This window comes from Quercus robur, chromosome 9 (genome assembly GCF_932294415.1).
Source record: "Quercus robur chromosome 9, dhQueRobu3.1, whole genome shotgun sequence".
NCBI lineage: Eukaryota > Viridiplantae > Streptophyta > Magnoliopsida > Fagales > Fagaceae > Quercus > Quercus robur.
The window spans coordinates 53,871,913-53,891,285 of NC_065542.1; the positions used below are offsets into that span (position 1 = coordinate 53,871,913).

A 19,373-nucleotide genomic window follows, 5' to 3' on the forward strand; every position below is an offset into this window, starting at 1 on the left:
ATTTCCACTCATTTGTTTGACACAAAGGCATAGTTGTTATGCAAAGATAGCCTGTTTGGTAATGTTGTTCTAGTAACGTTGTTTAAGTGTTATGGAAATACATGTGAGTAAAAAAAATATTGTGAAAATACGAGTGAGTAAAAAGTGTTGTGTTGTTTAAATAACGAAATCTGTTATTTAAACAACACAATCAAACAACCCATAAATTTAAGGAAATATCATTTCAACCTCGTAGTTAGCACGTCCCATGCACTAAATGCTAGGGGATCTAAGGAGAAATAGTTCGAGTTGTAGGACTAATAACATAATGTAATTATCTATAAATAAATAAAATAAAAAAACCATGTATTTTCATAATTAATAAATTAAACTAATTTTAAAAAACAACAAATTAAATCCTATTTGTTCAAAAGTGACAAATTAAAGCTTTAGATTTTAAAATGTAACAAATTAACTCATCATCAATTATTTTTGAGGTTTAAATGTAAGTTGAAAGTTTAATTTGTTACTTATAAAAACTTTTAATTTAATTTATTACTTTAAATTATAAAATTTAACTTATTATATTGCTTAAATTTTATTGTTTAAAATGAAAGTTTAATTTGTTACTTTTTGAAATTGTGTTTTTAAAACACGATTGTAAGGACACATAAATTAAATAGCCCAAGTCCATTTAGAATAGCGAGGGAGGTACAGCTCAACTAGGCCCAAATCAATATATTTGTAAAAGAGTGGATCAAACAAAAAGGGAAGGCTTAGCCCGAGGATAAAAACAAGGAAAAAAGACTAAGGATCATAGATTGAGTGGATAAATGACTTATTACAAGTTCGCCTGAGGAGGCCAATGATACTCAAAATAGTACATTGTTCATGCTCTTCTCTCAATATTCTTACTCTAACTCTTTTCTTTCTGATGCCTGTGCCTTCCTCCTCCTTAGTCTGGAGATTTCCTTTCCTTTTATTTACTCCTTTTTACTTCACATATCAGCCCCCCATCTTTACCTAACCAGACTCACCTCATGACACTTGTCCTCTTAAACATCTGTTGAAGGTGGTAGAATGAACTGCTTAACTGTGAACTACACTGTTCATGTCACTTTCTCATCAATGTAACTGATAAAGCTGTTACCAACAATTTAATGTGGAGACAACATGCTACTTCTCACTGGAAACTTCCCCTGTCCTCCACGATTCTCTCTCCTCACCCTGTCCTTCACAACTGGATCTCCTAATAGTCCTTTGCCTCTTCCCTTCCTCGGGTAGATTCCTTCTTTGGGCTTATGATACCTTAGTAATAATGATAACAACCCAACAATCCATTCCTCAGTCCTCGGCTCCCACAACTATTTTAGTTAAAATTATAAAATACAATTTTAGTCATTTGACAATGTGTATACTATAAGTGTTTAGCAAAGAGTGTGTCACTGTCAATGCTTTGAAATGAAATTTTATTTATTTTGTTGAACACACATATTCATGATACATGTAATGTATAAGAAAAAAGCCTAACACGACAAAATTTTTCACAATTTCTTACCACAACTATGACGTGATAGAGTGTAATTGATAAAGAAAAAATTGTGGGTTTATGTGTGGGTGATGGTTAACTAATAACCACTCACACTTTGCCACATTAAAATTGTGACAAAAAAATTATGGAATAATAATAATTATTATTTTTAGAATAAGGGTCTGTTTGAATACCGTTTATTTTGTTGAAACTGAAAACTTATTACTGAAAGTATTATAAATTAAGGTAAAAGTTAGTTAAAATAGTACAGTAGAGTCTATGAATAGTTGCAAAAATAAGCTAAATAGTGAAATAAATTATAATTTTTATTACTTCCCAAATGCACACTAAGCGTGTGTTTGGCAAAAATTAAAAGTCAGTTTATTTTATTATTCAGTTTATTTTTGTTATTATTTATGGCTCCATTGTACTTTTTAGTACTATTCATGAGTCTTACTGTACTATTTTAGCTAACTTTTATAATTATTTACAATACTTTTAATAGCAAATATAAACTAAATAGTAAAATAAGTTGACAAAAATAATTTTACTAAATAGACACTCAATAAAATAAACGGATCTCATATAGACTCTAAATTATAGAATAATTTGTGTTCCTAGAAGATTATTATTTACTGGGATATGATTTTCAAAAAAAAAAAAAAAAAAAAAATTACCGGGATATATAATCCAAAAATACAACCAGTCACTCGACCCAACACCACACCAACAGCACTCCCCACTTGTCTGTCCAGTTCCAAAACAAATATATGTCATCACTCATCATCTCTCTTTCATTACTCCCACTACTGTTTTACTTCTTTTACTCTCTCTCTCTCTCTCTCCCTATCTCAAAGACAACACTCTCTTTCACTTTATTCTTATAAAAAAAAAAATCCAGCTCGAACTGTGTAGTCTTTACTCATTTCACGACCATCTCGTCCTTCCTTTCTCTCTCTAAACGCAAACCCATCTCTAGTTTTTATTTTTATATACTGCTCATTACTGCAATGCCAAGTTTGGTCATGGTAGATCCACCATTCTGAGCAAAACCCATTATTTCTAAGACCATTTCCACAAACATGGGTGTTCTGGTTGAGTCTTGGTGTTTCTGCAAAGGTGTAGGAAAGTCTGAGAGAATGAAAGCTACCATTTTTACTAACAAAGCTTCTGCCATGGCCAGAATCTCTGACGGCACTGGCTTCTTGATCCACCGGAATCTCCTCTTGACCACTCATGCTAATCTTCCCTCTGTGACTTCTGCCGAGAGCTCCGAGATCCGCCTCCAAAATGGTGTCGCCGCCACTCTTGTTCCTCACAGGTATTATTGCCTTTCTGCCTTAGAAAAACGTAGTATTTCCGTTTTGGGTTATTTTTATTCTTCATTATTTTTTTTTCTGTGTTTTATGTTTATTGTGGGAATATGTGGTTATATGATGGGATTTGACCTTTTGAATTTTTTTTCCCTTTTGCATTGTTTTGTGTTTCAGATATACAACAAATTTCACAACTTTTTTCATATCTGTTGAGGTCGCAGGTTGTGATTGGTTTATGATAAAAGTGATGTCGGTGATGCTCCCATGTGAAAATTATGTTCCACTAAGATGTCGTGAAGAAATTTTTTAAATTTGCTGTATATTTAGGTTGGTTTATGGCAATAGGTTGAAGAACTTACTAAAAAAGGAATGAGCAAAGCAGTTATAGTAGGTGGCATAGTTAGAGTAGAGGTTTTTATTTTTGTGGGTCCCAAAAATTAAAATTTATAGGTTTATTTTGTTTGCATCAATGGGGATTGATATCTTTTTTTGTTTTATTAAGTGATTTTGTTTTCTGTTTCTTATGTCCATGTTTGTGTGTTTTACTGTGCGTATGTGTTTTTCTTTTTTTTGGTTAGGTTGTTGCTCTTTTTTTTTTACTTGAGATGTGAGTTGAAGTAATGGTCAAATTTATAATTATTAAAACTATTATTGTGATTTTGGAGTGTCCTGCTGGTATAAGGATCTTCTCCATTTGAAATCCATTTCATGATTCATATCAAATGTGCAAATCTAAAGGTGTATCTAGTGCCAAGTCATTTAAATTTGCACTTTGTAGCTTATTAAAAAAAAAAAAAAAAAATCACTTTGCAGTTTGTACACAGTTAGATTAAGGAAATAAAACTTACTGTGAAATGGACCTGCTTGAGTGAAATGAAGAGGATCCTGTGCTGCAGCTGACTTACTGGCTGTATTTGTATAGAATTTCGGTTGTACTATGGTCTCTGTCATTTGGTAAAGTATAAAACCAGATTCCAAAACCTTCTGCTTATCATAAGCTCATAAAAGAAAGTTGAGTGACTTGTGAAAGAAGAGTGGAAAAGAAGAAATCAATAGAATATAGAAAATGTATGCACAAAATTCGGTTTGGGCTTATGGTATAATATGAAGAGAAAGAAGATGGATTTCTAAATTGTTCGAATGCTATGACTATGACTTTTGAAGTTACTTTGAGCTATTAAAACACCCCTAATTCTGCACTGATATGTGATACCTTTTACTAAGTGTTGGAATTCGAGGTGGATCTAAGGAAATTCGCAATGGAACTATTTTAATAACTTTGCGTTGTATGGGGCGTCTTATTTTTTTCATTTGTGTATGTGTTGTGGTTTAAAATTTAAGAAATGAATGATTCTCCTGTTGTCAGTGGCATCTTACTGGATAGCCATTATTTGTTGCATATATCTTTTTCCAAAATTGTCAGTCATGGAGACATTGCATTGTAATTGTTTCTTTTTCATTACCCTCTAAATGTTATTCACGAATGTCTTCACGGTCATAAACAGATAAACTAGTAAATATTGACATAGCAATGGAATGTATCCATCAAGTCATATCTTTTACACTCAAGGCATGTTTGTTGGTTACATGTATTACTGTTGGTGTAACAAGACATATCCCACTCCATTTCTTATTTTGTGATGCATTGGATATGCTTCTAATATAGATGAATATACTAGGGTAATTGTATTGAAAAATAAGATATAAAAGGATCACAAGTAGCAGCTTTTTATGTAAGTGTTACCTATAGCACCTACTGCAAGCCAAAGAAAATCAATAGGAATCAGTGAAGCAACCTATCAAATGATATTTTTCTTTTTTGGTAAAGCATTACTACTTTCAGAATTATAATTGACCATTTATTAATTATAACTCAAACTTGGGTAATTGATGGAGTGTGGTCCAAGTGACTTTTTGTGGACAATTGAATGAGTTCTTAGCAGTAAAGCCTTTTTTCCCCCATTCTGTTTTAGATGAGTAGTAAAGCCTTTTTTTCCTATGAATAAATATTCTATTTGGATTCATGTCATATACCTAAGCACAACTTAATTTCTTTTGTCATCTGAACTTATATAAAGTATTAGTAGGTTTTTTTCCCCCTCTAGTGCATGTGTTTCGGGGTTTGTGCCAAAAAAAATGGTTTATGATGCTCTGTTGAGGATCCATAGCTGACACCAAAATTTTTGGGAATAAGGCTTGTTTGTTGTAGCTAACTATCTATAATGCTAATTTTCTCCAGTTCGAGATCACACTGCCATGCCTTTGAAGATATGGTAGCTTTGAATGCTTATGTCATACACATATGTAATATTTATGTACAGAAAGTCACTTGGAAGGAGGGGCTGGCTATAGCATTTTCAAGCTTTTTGCACAATGTTAGCTTCATAGCCCCACCAGCACCTTTACATTATCACCACTGCTATTACCACTCTTTAAACCTCTCTCATGATCGCTTTGACGGCAACATATGCAACTGCGTTATGCACCTGCTGTGTGCTCTATTTACTAGCCTAAAAATTAGGTTTAGTTCTTTCTTTGATTAGATATAAGCAAATATAGTTTTGACTTTTTTTAACATAGAATTTTGAATGTAGCAATGAATACAAGATAAAGAAGCAGTAACTGGTTCCTGGGTTAATTTAATTGGATTCTGCTCAGTCTTTGATTGATATTATAGACAGTGACAACCAATAGATTCATTTTCTTCTGGAATATTATTCTTTTTCAATATCATTGAAACATGTGTAATATGAGTGATAGAGCTGTTAAATTGGGTTAGACATGTGTTGATTGTAAATTCCTTGGTTATCCAAATTAAATAAATTCTTCCTTTTCTTTGCTATAAGTTCTATGAAAGAGACTAATATGACTTGTTTTTCTATATATATATATATATATATAAATATTTTTTAAATATGCAACAAAACTTCTCCATGATCATATGGAGTCATTGAGAGAGGAACTCTAATGTCAATCGGTATTCCTTGGCGGAGTCTTCAGGTGGGAAAAGACTACAAGGCCCATTGTTCAATCAGGACTCTGGAGGATTGTCTTTGTATATCTTTTGGGCCAGGGTTCTAACATTTCTTTGTACTATGATCACCTAGTTTAGCTTTTTGTTAGTAACTGTTATCGTAGTTGATGTTTTTCCCAATGAGTAGCTATATCAGAGTGTGCCTCCCAGAGTGGTGTCCCATTCCCAATATCTCTTAAATAAAATTTTAGATGAATTACAATTTACCTCACTGTAGGCTCAATAACAGTTTATGTCCTAAAACTTGAAAAAATTGCACTAGACTAGGTCTCCTTATTTGACATCCTATTACACAATCTTTCTTGTTCTTTTTCCTCAAATGGTTCATCCAAAATATAATAACTTAATACACTCCACAACAGCACCACGACAGTTGAGGAAAATGAAGAATGAATTTATAACAATTAAACCCAAACTATAAGAAGGCTTAACATAATTTTGTAAAAGTCAAGGAGGTAAAGTGTAATACAGCCCAACCACAGGAAGGTAAATCACTAATTCATAATGGAAAAGCATCATTAGCATTATCATAATGATGAAAGCCTCTTGCATAATGTGATGGATCATGCACGTCTGGTTCTCTTCTTGTAGGGCAAATGTAATGACTGGATAAATATAAAATATTTTGGTGACTTTCTACTGAATTTTGTTACGGATTATGCTAGGCTTAGTATTATTAGGAATTCTCCAATGTATTTTCTCATGTTTGTTAACTGGTTTCAGGTTTTTCGTAACAAGTTCTGTTTTAGATCTTACAATTGTGGGTTTAGATGCCATGGATGGAGATTCAAATGCCCAGGGGCAGCAGCCTCACTACTTGAAAACCTGTTCTAAACCAAATCTGGATCTGGGAAGTGTAGTTTACCTCTTAGGCTACACGGAGAAAAAGGAATTAACAGTTGGTGAAGGAAAGGTAGTGATTGCCACTGACAATCTCATAAAATTGTCAACAGAAGGAGTAATATGGAGTCCTGGGTCTGCTGGATTTGATGTACAAGGCAATCTTGCATTCATGATCTGTGATCCTATGAAACTAGCCACATCGCCAAATACCAAGTCTTCCTCAACTTCATCATCATCCTCATTGTCGTGGAAGAAGGATCTTCCTCTGCAATTTGGTATTCCTATTCCCATCATCTGTGATTGGTTAAACCAGCATTGGGAGGGCAGCCTTGATGAACTTAACAAACCAAAGTTGCCAATCATTCGATTAATGTCTGCGGGCCAGAGGAGTGAGCATTCTTGTGCTTCATTCACACTGCGTCAAGTATTTAAGTCAACCGAAAATGATAATGATGGAACCTCATCTTCATCCAATATAATCTCTAAAGCAAGGGATCAAACTGGGCCAACCTGTTCTGCTCCAGCAAACAATGCTGAAGGAGAAACCCTGACAAATGATTTGCATTCAACCCATGTGCAAGGAATTCCAACTCCAGAAATATATGAATCACCCAAGTTAACTTCAGTTCCTGTTAGGAAGAAAGAAAGTGTACAAATCCAGCTTTTAGATATTAATTTCCCTCCAAGGATTTCCAAAGCAGCAGCAGTGACACAGTCAGCCAAACGACTGCCACTTAGCTTCAATGATAATTGTGTTAATGAACTTCCTCCACAGAGCCCACTGAGAGAAGACCAAATCAAGCATAAAGGTGTCACTAGTGCTGGTGCAGATCCTGAGATTTCCTCAACAGCTTCTGTAAATGGGGTGCAAAGTGAGGTCCAGTCTAGTTCATCTCCAATAGAAGTTTCAGAGATGCAGCATGGGTATAGCAGTGAGGGAGAGACTATGTATTCTGCAGAAACTGCCGAGAGTCGAAACTATACAAGTCCTAGAGAGGGAAAGTTTCAGCAAGTGGGACGGAGCCAGAGTTGCGTAATTTACAATAGATCGGGGATTGTCCAAAGGAACTCAGTGGCTCGGAGAACATTACTAGAAAAGCAGAGAAGTTTTATCCATGGAAGGAAGATGTATTCACAAGCGACAACTTCTCAAAGGAGTAACGACTACTATAGCCCAACTGTATCCTCAATTATGAAGAAGCGGAACAACTCAGAGCAGCCCAGCAGACCCCGGCAAAGTGCTGTTCATTCTTCCCCAAGATGGATGTTTTAATTGATTCTTGAAAAGCGTGATACCACAAAGAGGTCAACAACAAAATTATAGTGTTTTTAGTGTTTTAATTAATGCTCATTTGATTTTGCACTTCGGTATATACTGTAACTAATTTGTTGTAACTGTGCAGAAACCTATTCAAGGTGAATAAGAAAATTCAGCCATGTTACTAGTAACTCTTACATTTTTTTTTGTTTTATAGACATAAAATTCCAGGTTGGTGATATTTATATCTGGATGCTTCAGAAATCTTAACAAAACCTGCTTGAACAATCTTCTCCAAGCAACTGTACATGGGGGGCATACTATACATGTTTACAAAGTAACTTGGAACTGGTGTATCGGATATAACTCAGGGAGTTGCTAGGTACTATAAAGATGAATTGAGGAGATGATTGGGAACAAGTAGGACTAGGCTATATGCCTGCCCTACAAGAGCTACACGGCCAAAACCATGGGCTTCTGACAGGATTGCCTTCCCACATTTTGTTGTTGTTGACTGGCTATTTAGGTATTGCACTTGGAAATTGTTTTAAAAAAAAAGTAGTTTTATGGTCTCCCTTATGATTTTTTTTTTGGGGCTAGCAATCCCTTAAGACTTGACCATGGTCTTTGCAGAGATTAAAATGCACATATCCAATTTTTTATTTCTCTTTTGCAGATAATATGTTTTACATGGTTAAGTGCTTAAACTTTGAACAGGTCAGTTTTAGAGAAAGTTACATGTTTGAAAACATGTTCTGTATTTTTCTTACTATTTTGTTATTCTTCTTCTCTGGGTTCATTCACAATCTGGCCTTGGTTCTCTGTCATGAAAAGGGAAGGAACTGGGCAAAAGGAAACTTTCAAGCATAGAATTTCACAATTATTTTAGGGTTGGAATGAGAGTTCTAATTGTTCTGTTTAGCAAATCCGGGTTCCTCTTTTCTCCACTTATTAGTAATCAAACAGAGCAGAAGCACATATTATGCTAGGAATTAGGGGGTCCTTAATTTTGGGCCAAAAGGTTATTGAGAAAATTCTTCAATGTAATCCTCTACCAACCTGTAGTCCTTGTTACTTATGATGCAGGCACAGTTAGGCTCTAGTTGATCTTTATTACCTGTACATGAAGTTTGTGTTGATTTCACTTGTGAGTATTGCTTAAGAACAAGATAAATGGGAGGATATAATAAATAATAAAAAAGAAGTAAAGCACATTAATGAACGTATGGATCCAAATAAACAATGAACTCACTCACTCAGTCCCTCTGAAAATGAAGAAGTGACCTTTGATTCTTAGAAAGTAAACTTGTGGCATTAGAATATTATTCAAAATCCACTGCAATAGCCAGTGCTATCACTAGGACACCATTGTGGCTCAGGATTGGCATCATACTTCACAACACCATGATAATAATACTTGATTACAGCCACCCAAAAAAAAAAAAAAATCATTAAAAAAAATACATTGTTAATGATGAATACAAAATTTTTTGTCCCACTTAGTATTTCACTTTATATTCCTTTATTCTTGTAAAAACCATGTGTCTAATTTTCTTCTCCTCTTTTTTTTTTTATTATTATTTTTATTTCATTTTGATTACTTTAATAAGAAAAAAAAATCTGTGTGTGAAAAATTGTAATTAGTAGAATATAAAGTGGAATATTCAGTGTGGAACAAAGAATTTTTATTTGCTAATGATGATGTTTGCAGCCACGTGGCATCAATAACATGTTTGGATCCCATGAAATCAGTAGGATGCCCAAGCAGGTTTCACTAAATTCATCTCAGGAAGGGACAGAGTGGCAGCTACATTTGACTCAAACCAACCGAGCTTCTCAATGAGTTTTCTAACCAAGTAACCTGCTAAGAAAGAAATGCCAGAGACCCCAAGCGCAATTGCCAAGTAGTACAATATATTTGTGATATAGTTGTACCAATCGGTTGGCTTTTGGATGTAAGCCTTCACAATGGCAAGTAGTGTGATGCATAAAAGAGAAGCTGCTGCAACTGCTGCAAGCTTAAGGTCCCTATTGTCACTCTCATAAAAGGAGAAGCCATAGACCACAGGGGGCACTAAGCCAAATACAAGGAAGGATAATATGGCAACTGAGGCATGAAGAATGAAATTCCTTTTCTGCCCCAATACTTCTTGGTACCGATCCACTTCTTCTTCTGTTCCATTCGAGGCCACTCTGGATGGATCATTCTTCAATTCCTTAAGCTGTAATTTTATAGTATTAGTTCAAGATCAAGGTTAAAAGCTATTCTTAAAGAAACAAGTTTCATACCACATAACATATTTCAAATTATCAGCTAAATTTAAGACGTGTTGTACAATATTTACAAAAACCTCTAATTAAGGATTTTTAATTGCATAACTTAACCGTATAGGAAAATTTATGTCAAGATTTAGAGAATTTCATAATGTATCATCTGAGGCATTACTGCAACTGTTTTGTTTATTGATCAAATTGAAGAAGTTTCTGGGGACAAAAATGGAAAGAAGGTGTATGAATTGATGAATTAAGCGATTTGCATTGGAAGTTTTGACAAAAAATTATACACAAATAAAAAACTCACATTATGACCAATGACGAAAAGTCCACCAACTAGGTTTGCCAATGCCAAGGCTATAATGTTCACTGCAGTTAGGAAATAGTTAATAACTAACAAACATATGCTAAATAGAAAAGTTTACTGCCAGAAATGAATGATAGGTTGGGGTAGATGATTCAATCAGAAACAAGAAGTTAAGATTAGTATAATAGTATTAGGCTCAATATGGATTAGATAAGCTACTATTTACCAATCTAACTTTTTATTATTATTATTATTAGTTTTAATTTTTTTAAATATTATAAATAATCAACAAACATATTTTGTTAAGTACAGGCAAATCCAAGAAGAGGAGTAAAACTTAGGTAGAGTTCCTTAGCTTCTCCAATTAAATCCAAACACATTGTTGCATTGAATTTAATTTTCTTTGAAAAATATAACATTGTCTTTGTTGCATTTGTCAATACAAACTTAATTTTACTTGTGTTTAAGCGAAGAATGGTTCAATTAAATTATAAATTATAAACGATGGCCAATTCTGTTAAATAAAGACATGAGTTGATATGATAGTTACATGGCAAAAGTATGACAGATATAATCAACCATATACCAAGTCACTATACTGGAAAAGTCCTAAAATCAGACAGAAAGTAGTTGCAATTGTTTCATATACTGAGTTTGCTTGTTTTGTTTTTGTTATTTGTTTTTACCACAATAAAAGAAGTAAAACAAACAAAATTGTAAGCACTTACTTGTAGTAGCATCAGCACTGGCTGCAGATGTCACAACACCTAAACTTGTGATTGACTCAGTTAAACCACCGAATACAATACTTTTCAGGATTTCATGCTTTACTGCACTAGCAGGAGGTGGTGGCGATGTCAACGGTGGAGATAGTGGTGGTGCTGTTTGCACTTGCACTTTATTATTTGCCATTTTGTCATCGGATGGAATCTTATGATCATTTTCTGCATAAGAATGTAAGGAAGATGCCATCTGAGAATTGTTGCTAATGATGAGAACACAACGTGCTTGAGATACAGCAATTTACTAGGATCATCAGAAATTTCAATTTAAAGATAAGAAAATATTGTGTTCTAGATTTTTTGGACCATTATGGGCCTTAGACATCATGACTAGTTTACCCTATGTTCTTTTCTTATAGATGGAGAGGGTCATTTAAGCTAAAGATTATTATAGAAGAAAAACCAATCTTGATTTGATTTTGAAACAAAATAGATCACTAGTTAGTCATTTAAGCTAAAGTTTATTACAATGGAAATGCTATGAGCTTACTTGAAGCAGCATCAGCACTTACTGCAGTTGGCCCAACACTTAAACTTGTGATTGAACCAGGTGATGGTGGTGCCACATTATTATTTGCCTTTTTGTCATCGCATGGAATCTCAGGATCATTTTCTGCATAATAATGTATGGAAGATACTGTTTGAGAACTTTTGCTAATGATGAGAACAAAACATGCATTGGATATAGCAATTTACAAGAATCATCACAAATTTCAGTTTAACGATAGAATTAATTTGATGTGTTCTAGATATTCTGGACCATTATAGGCCTTAAACATCATGACTAGTTTACCCTATTTTCTTTTCCTATAGAGGGAGAGGGTGTCATTTGAGCTAAAGTTTATTATAGTGGAAATCATTTTTGATTTGATTCCAAAATAAAATATAGCACTAGTAGTTGTCATTTAAGCTGAAGTTTATTATAGTGGAAATGCTAAGCGCTTACTTGTGGCAGCATCTGCACTGGCTGCAAATGGAACAGCACTTAAACTTGTGATTGCACTAGTTGATGGTGGTGCTGCATTATTATATGGACTTTTGTCAATGTGTGGAATCTCGCGATCATTTTCTGCATAATAATGTATGGAAGATACCATTTAAGAACCATTGCTAATGATGAGAACATAACATGCATGAGATATAGCAATTTACTAGAACCATCGCAAGTCTCAGCTTAAAGATAGAATTTGTTTGATGTGTTCTAGATATTTTGGACTATTATAGGTCTTAAACATCATGACTAGTTTACCCTATGTTCTTTTCTTATAGAGGGAGAGGGTGTTATTTAAGATAAAGTTTATTCCAGTGGAAATCACTTTTGATTTGATTTCAAAACAAAATAGACCTCTAGTAGTCATTTAAGCTAAAGTTTATTATAGTGGAAATTCTAAGAACTTACTTGTAGCGGCATCAGCACTGGCGACAGATATAACAACACCTAAACTTGTGATTGCACTATTATATGGCCTTTTGTCATCACGTGGAATCTCAGGATCATTTTCTGCATAATATTGTATGGAAGATACCATTTGAGAATGAGAACATAACATGAATGAGATATAGCAATTTACTAGAATCATCACAAATCTCAGCTTAACTATAGAATTAGTTTGATGTGTTCTAGATATTTTGGACCATTATAGTTCTTAAACATCACCAATCTTCATATATATAGTTAGTAGGCTTATAGCCCAATGGCACCTTCCCCCTACCCAAATGTAAAAGCATCTTATGAGATGGTCTCATGAGACCCTTCTCTCATAGCATGTGTGAGTGAGAAGATGGTACCATGAGGTACCCTCTCCACACACATCCCCCACCCCTGCCTACCCCCCAAAAAAGTTGGTAGAATTTCACAGAAAATTAGAAGTTGAAATTGCCTGAACCTATGAAAACAGAATATTTCCCAACATTCTGAAATATCACAGCATATGTAATACCTCGTTTAGAAGATTTCCACTCACCAAAGATCCATTCGCCTGTTAAAGTGAGATAATATAGTTAATAAAGTTGTTGTCTGTATTATATATAAGAATTAAAGGGAAAAAATGTCATAGCATGCCAAAGTCATTCATGAAATACATCAGAAGTGGAAATCGTGACACAATAGGGCAATTATTTTTTAATTTATAAGAAAGTAGTGTCTTAGCCTTTGGCTAAACAATTACACTCCATGTTTATAAGACACCCTAGAAACCCTGAATTACATGACCATCATGAGTGAACACAACACAACCAAACGTTGTTGATTAAATCTAGCATGTAGAAGGCAAATAAAGTTTTTCCAATGAGGTTAGAATGAAAATTACCTATAGGTTTGAGGAATTCGAAGCATGTTGGGCACTTCACTTCTTCACTACGAATAAGGACCTTGTCGATGCAAACTTTACAATTAGGGCAGTAGAAATCGTGTTTGCCAGGTTTCTTGTATAGTGTTTCAAGATACAGTTCTGTCTCTTTCAGTTCACTTTCTATTTTGATAGAAATATCCTTTGCATTTTGGTTCTGAAGTGAGTTCTGGGAGAGTGGTGGAGTAACAACATAGGTGTCTTCATTCTTACACTTATCCTCAACTTCAAGGTTAATTTCGCCACCATTTTGAATGCCAGAATTTTCTGCTGTGAGTGTAACATCCAGTGTGACATGTCCAGGACTTGTCTTAGAATCCCAAAAATCAACACCATTTTTCAATCCAGAATATCCCTTGGAAAATTCACCTGAAACCATGCAGCACATAAGCTTTTTATTAGCAATAAGGCTACAGACAACAAAAATTCATAAAAATTTCACAACATTCTCAGATTAGCATATCACCTCACACATAGGCCCACTACAATCTATAACAATCTCATGGAAAAATAAACTGGAGAATTTGGTGGTGGGAAGCTTGTGTGGTTGTTTTCTTTCATTACTTGAGTGGGAAATTGTTTTAAGAGGGAGATTAAGGTCCTCTTTATTTTTCCTGAAAGAAAATAGATGCATTTCATGGTTCAGAATATATTTTCATGAATTTAATGGTGTACATGATACCACATCATTTAGAATTTCATTCTATCAAATAAAGAATGATAATGGTGTAACACTATATTCATCCTTAGATTTATAAACCACCAAATCTTTACAATGAAATAGAGATATTCTTTGACAGGAAATGGGGCAGGAGAGTAGAGAGACAATGAACAGGCAGAATAAGAGAGTAATAAGAAAGAGTCATTTCAATTTTCAACCGTTAAGATGTTTTTGATTTTTTTTCTTTGAGAAGGAGACAAGTGAATATAAGTATTATAGGTCTTAAGCCAAACAATCTTCAAAAGAGATTTCAAACAAAAACAATCCTCAAAAGAATTATTTTCACATTCAAGGTAAGTTGAACACTAATGAACTCAAACCTTTTCATCACTCTTTAATAATGGAACTTAGCCAAATAGCTATGTGCAATTGACATAATTGATTTTGCATTAAAGAAATAGATATGCAGAGTTTAGACAATATATTTATGCACATAACATTATATCATGCGATAGTTACAACCTTGGGTACAGCAGGACTTCGTTTAAGTGCATATTACTCAAAAGAATCTAATGGCTTTGCCAGTTTGCTACTCAAGCCATTAGTGTTGCTTTTGCTTTAGAGTTCTGTTTCTTCTATTCAATCATGAGTGAGGAAAAAAACAAGAAAGAACTACTTTTGGTCTTTCTTTACCTGTTTTTTCAAGGAGAGACTCAGTTCCACCATTATGCTCTGAGGACAAACCATTGCCATTAGTGCTGGTAGAACCATGGTGATATGTTGGTGAGGCCACCTTCCTAGAAAACCCATTCTGGCTTTCAGTGCCTCTGCTTCCAACTTCCTCCATTGACCTTTGTGTGCCTGATTTCCTAAGAAAGCCTTGTTTCTATTTTCTACATGTCATTGCTGCTAGTAGTGTCTCACTTTATTAGCTGTATGTCATTGCTGCCAGTAATGTCTCACTTTAATAGCTGTGTGAGTGTGAGTGTGTTTTTTTGAAACCAATAGTTGTGTTTGAGTCAATGTTAAATAAAATATCAATTACAACTTGAATATGGGGCATTTTATTAATGGAAATATGGAATGGATGGACTCCTTAATTATTTATTTATATGGGTTTTTCATGTGACTACTTAAAAAATTATGCAAGCATTAAAAGTTGAAACGTGATCTTAGGCTGACAAAGTGAGATTTAGTCATTTAGGCCATGTGCCACCGTCTTCTGTTTAAGGCTTTAAGGTAGTATATCTCCAATAATAAATCTAAAATAATCCATGTATCTCTTATCCCTATCACTCTTTGACCCCAAAAAAAAAACTAAAATTAAAGTTGTGGTAGAAAATAATTAAGAGTCAGGATAACGAGGGCCCTTAGGGTATTGGTTAAGAATACAGTTATAGAAAGTTTTGACATCACTTTTATGGGAAATGAAAAAAATTGCCAAAACATTAATTGCTTTTTTTTTTTTTTTTTTTTTTTTTTTTTTTTTTTTTTTTATAAAAACTTTCTTTAATTGGATTCTTAACCAGTCCCTTAAGGGCACTCGTTAGCATTTTCCATTTTGACATCACTTTATGGGAAATGAAAAAAGCTGTCAAAACATTAATCGTTTTTTTTTTTCTTTTTCCATAATTTCTTTAATTGGATTCTTAACCAGTACTCTAAGGGCACTCGTTAGCATTTTCCATTTTGACATCACTTTTATGGGAAATGAAAAAAGTTGTCAAAATATTAATTGTTTTTTTTTTTTTTTTTTTTTTCATAAAAACTTTCTTTAATTAGATTCTTAACCAGTGCCCTAAGGGCATTTATTAGCATGACCCTTTATTAATAAATGTTGAGCCACCCCCCCATCAAGGCTCCTCCAATTTATCCTTGCTGGTACTGTTTTTACTCTACTCTCTAGTGCTGCTCTCTTCTTATGGTAATGATTAAGTTAAGAATAGGTTGGATTTTTAATTTTTTTAATATTTTATTTTATTATTATTAAATTCTATTTTTTTAGTTTTTTTTTTTTATTTTTTTTTAAGAAGAGAGTAATAGGTTGGAATTATTTTATTTAGGTTTCAATTAATTCAATTGGTAAAGTCTGTTGTCATCAAAGAGCGGAGGTTAAAAAAGTTTGAATTGTTTTAACAATTCTATATGTAAGTTGGACGCACCATTTGAAAAACATATTTAGGTTGGGAAATCTTAGGTTGACAAAATGGCTGATTGTAATTTTGTGTGTTTTTTCTTGGCAGTTCCCAAAAGAAAAATCATTTAAGCAAATCGTGGCCCTCCAATTAGAGCTTCACTTCTGAGTGTCTTTTTTAGTTATATTTAAAAGACGAGGGGAAGGGCCTAAACTATCTCAGAGATATTATAGGCATGTCCAAATTATAATGAGCAACCCAATTTGCTTAATTGTGGGCTAAGAAATTTAAATTTCAAGGTGCAAAGAAAAAGTCTCAATAAGGAAGGAAATTTAGAGAAGCATTAAGAATATGGAATAATTGGTAATAAACAAAGAAGAGGACTATAGGTCTATAACCCAAAGAAAATCAAACTTGAAGCAGACTTTCTGGAAAAATATATGGAGTATGGAGGTGCTCAGTAAGATTAAAAATTTAATATGAGTGAGCGTATAGAGAGGCTGATGTTAATGCTTTTAATGATCACTTTAGAAAAAATTTCTAAAGCTACCACTGATTTCTCCATCTAAACGTCTTTAACCTTTTTCAAATTTTCCAATGTTCATTTTTCCTAATGATTTGTTTTTAAGCGTCATATTTTTAAGATGGTCATACATTTGCATTTTGTAGTAAATTGTAATTTGAAATTTATCAAATTGGAGTTAGTTTTTGTGCTAATCCTTTAAACATTCCATGAATCCATGTAATTTGAAATTTGGAATGAATTTATGTAAGAGTAATTAAATTTTTGGCTTGTTTTATTTTATATTTCTAATACTTTGCGCATGTAATTGGTTTTGTTAGGTTTTTGGTTTCCAAAAGGGGCATAAATTACTAACTTTGGTGTCCATTGTGATTTTTGCCTAAAGTCATAGAAAGTGAGCGGAAAGACACTATCAATGTCCAACCAAATCTTTGTTAGTAAGAAATTTTGGCTATATATTGTGGATTCACATTTGAGATTTGAGTAACATGTGCCTCTCTAAAAGCTGGTGATATTGTTTTGTAGTTTTGTGATTTGAAACTTGGTTTGTTTTGACTGCAATAATAGGAAATTTCTTCTCTTTTTCTCTTGATTTCCATTTGATTCTTTTAAGTCTTTTAGTTCATTGTTCTTTATATGTGATTTTGGAAAGGAGATATTGAAAACGAGCCATAGGAAGAATCTTGGTAAACAGGCAAAATTTGCTGAACAACATCTTTTTAGAAAAATATTAGATAAATAGCATGCATCTGAAAGTATTTAGTTTTGGAACTCGAGTTTGTCAAACTCGAGTTCCAACCCAAAATCGAGTTTCCCAAACTCGATTTACTCTTGGATAGTTCATCTGACGTGGATTAACAAAAAAAAAAAAAAAAAAAAAAACACGTGGAACTCGAGTTCCATTTAAAAAAAATAACGGAACTCATGTTTACTACACTTGAGTTCCATCTGGGTTATCTTTTTAGTAAACTTGAGTTCCATGAGGTCTTTTTTTTTCCTAATCCCACGTCAGACTTATATTGGTCGGACCTCGAGTGTAGGAAAGTCGATTTTGAGGTGATCATTAGTGGTAATGTATTTAAGCTGGAGATCACAACGAAGCACACGCTCACGAACAAAATGGTAATCTACCTTGATATGTTTTGTTCTGGTGGAAGACTAGATTAGAGGCTATAGCCAAGGCCAAGACATTGTCACAAGAAAGCTTAGGTGGTGTAGTTAGAAAGATAACCAAATCTTTCAGAAGTTGGCGAAGCCAACATAATTCAACAGTGGTGGAAGCCAGAGCTTGATATTCCGATTGAGTGGAGGAATGAGAGACTGTCAGTTGTTTCTTTGCACTCTATGTAATTGGGCTGTAATCCAGGTAGATCACGAAACTAGTTGTGGAATGACGATCATATGGATCTCCAGCCCAATTAGAATCAGAAAAGGTAGGGAGATGGAATGGACTAGGTTGAAGAAAAACCCCAAAATTTGAAGTCCCATTGAGATATTTTAGAATCCTCTTAGCAGCAACAAGATGCACATTAGTGGGGCAAGACATAAATTGACACACTTGATGAACATCAAAGCTGACATCAGGCGTGTAAATGTAAGATAGTGCAAAGAACCTACCAAGCTCCGATAAGGATGAGGATTAGAGAGTGGAGTGCCGTTATTAGGAACAAGTCTCAAATGGGGAGCACAGGAAGTCTTAGCCGGCTTAGAGGTAAGCGTGTTGTGTTTGAAAAGTAAATCATGGGCATACTTAGTTTGATTGAGAAATTAGGCCCTTGGAAGTTCTGGTAATTTGGAGACCAAGGAAGTAGTGCAAATCGCTTAGTTCTTTGAGTTCAAAGCTTGACTAAGTTGGTTGATTGGAATATTAAGGAAGATAGTATTGTTGCCAGTGAGGACTATGTCATCTACATAGACCAGTAAATATGCCAGAATCTTGTCATGTCTATAGATGAATAATGAAGAATATGCCAAAGAGGCATGAAAACCCAAGTGCAGCAATAGTAGAAAACCTCTCAAACCAGGCCCTTGGGGCTTGTTTGAGACCATAGAGGGATTCTTGGAGTTTACAAACATATTGAGGATGATGTGTATTAACATACCTAGGGGGCTATACCATGTATACCTCCTCCTTAAGTACACCATGAAAAAAGGAATTTCGAACATCCAATTATTTGAGAGGCCAATTGAACTGAACTGAACAGCTAAAGAAAGAATGATTCTCACTGTAGGTGGTTTGATCACAGGGCTAAAAGTCTCATCAAAGTCCACCCATACTACTGGTGAAACCCTTAGCCACCAACCTAGCCTTGTATCTACTAATATACCCATCATTGTTATGTTTCAACTTGAAGACCCACTTGCAGCCAACTATATTTTGAG

At 34.1% G+C, this 19,373-nt stretch overlaps 2 protein-coding genes across 7 annotated transcripts; one reads left to right on the forward strand and one right to left on the reverse strand.

Annotated features, from left to right (window-relative positions):
• The first annotated feature begins 2,302 nt into the window (after window positions 1-2,302).
• On the forward strand, window positions 2,303-9,811 carry LOC126699123 (uncharacterized). 4 transcript variants are annotated; one of them, XR_007646685.1, is made up of 5 exons: window positions 2,303-2,831; window positions 6,584-8,008; window positions 8,179-8,487; window positions 8,638-8,678; window positions 9,673-9,794. XR_007646685.1 is itself a non-coding variant. In XM_050396711.1 (3 exons), exons 1-2 carry the CDS (start codon window positions 2,593-2,595, stop codon window positions 7,974-7,976), a joined length of 1,632 nt encoding a protein of 543 aa, XP_050252668.1. In that variant the 5' UTR covers window positions 2,303-2,592; the 3' UTR covers window positions 7,977-8,008; window positions 8,179-8,623. The 4 variants fall into 4 exon arrangements, 2 of the variants coding, with proteins under 2 accessions (XP_050252668.1, XP_050252667.1); XR_007646686.1 differs by lacking the exon at window positions 8,638-8,678 and having other exon boundaries at window positions 9,673-9,811; XM_050396711.1 differs by lacking the exons at window positions 8,638-8,678; window positions 9,673-9,794 and having other exon boundaries at window positions 8,179-8,623.
• Window positions 9,630-15,281, reverse strand: LOC126699121 (membrane protein of ER body 2-like). Of its 3 annotated transcripts, XM_050396707.1 has the most exons (9): window positions 15,027-15,278; window positions 13,634-14,041; window positions 13,265-13,303; window positions 12,724-12,825; window positions 12,271-12,393; window positions 11,815-11,937; window positions 11,271-11,486; window positions 10,543-10,604; window positions 9,630-10,183 (listed from the first exon to the last, which is right to left on the reverse strand). In XM_050396707.1, exons 1-9 carry the CDS (start codon window positions 15,178-15,180, stop codon window positions 9,710-9,712), a joined length of 1,701 nt encoding a protein of 566 aa, XP_050252664.1. In that variant the 5' UTR covers window positions 15,181-15,278; the 3' UTR covers window positions 9,630-9,709. The 3 variants fall into 3 exon arrangements, with proteins under 3 accessions (XP_050252664.1, XP_050252665.1, XP_050252666.1); XM_050396708.1 differs by lacking the exon at window positions 12,271-12,393 and having other exon boundaries at window positions 15,027-15,280; XM_050396709.1 differs by lacking the exons at window positions 12,271-12,393; window positions 12,724-12,825 and having other exon boundaries at window positions 15,027-15,281.
• Between the last annotated feature and the right edge of the window lie 4,092 nt (window positions 15,282-19,373).

Coding starts and splice junctions, on each gene's coding strand:
- LOC126699123 (XM_050396711.1), top strand. CDS start 2,593: ATGGGTGTTCTGGTTGAGTCTTGGTGTTTCTGCAAAGGTGTAGGAAAG. Junction 2,832..6,583: donor GCCACTCTTGTTCCTCACAG/GTATTATTGCCT, acceptor AACTGGTTTCAG/GTTTTTCGTAACAAGTTCTG.
- LOC126699121 (XM_050396707.1), bottom strand. CDS start 15,180: ATGGAGGAAGTTGGAAGCAGAGGCACTGAAAGCCAGAATGGGTTTTCT. Junction 11,938..12,270: donor CAGTGCAGATGCTGCCACAA/GTAAGCGCTTAG, acceptor ATTATTATGCAG/AAAATGATCCTGAGATTCCA. Junction 11,487..11,814: donor AAGTGCTGATGCTGCTTCAA/GTAAGCTCATAG, acceptor ATTCTTATGCAG/AAAATGATCATAAGATTCCA.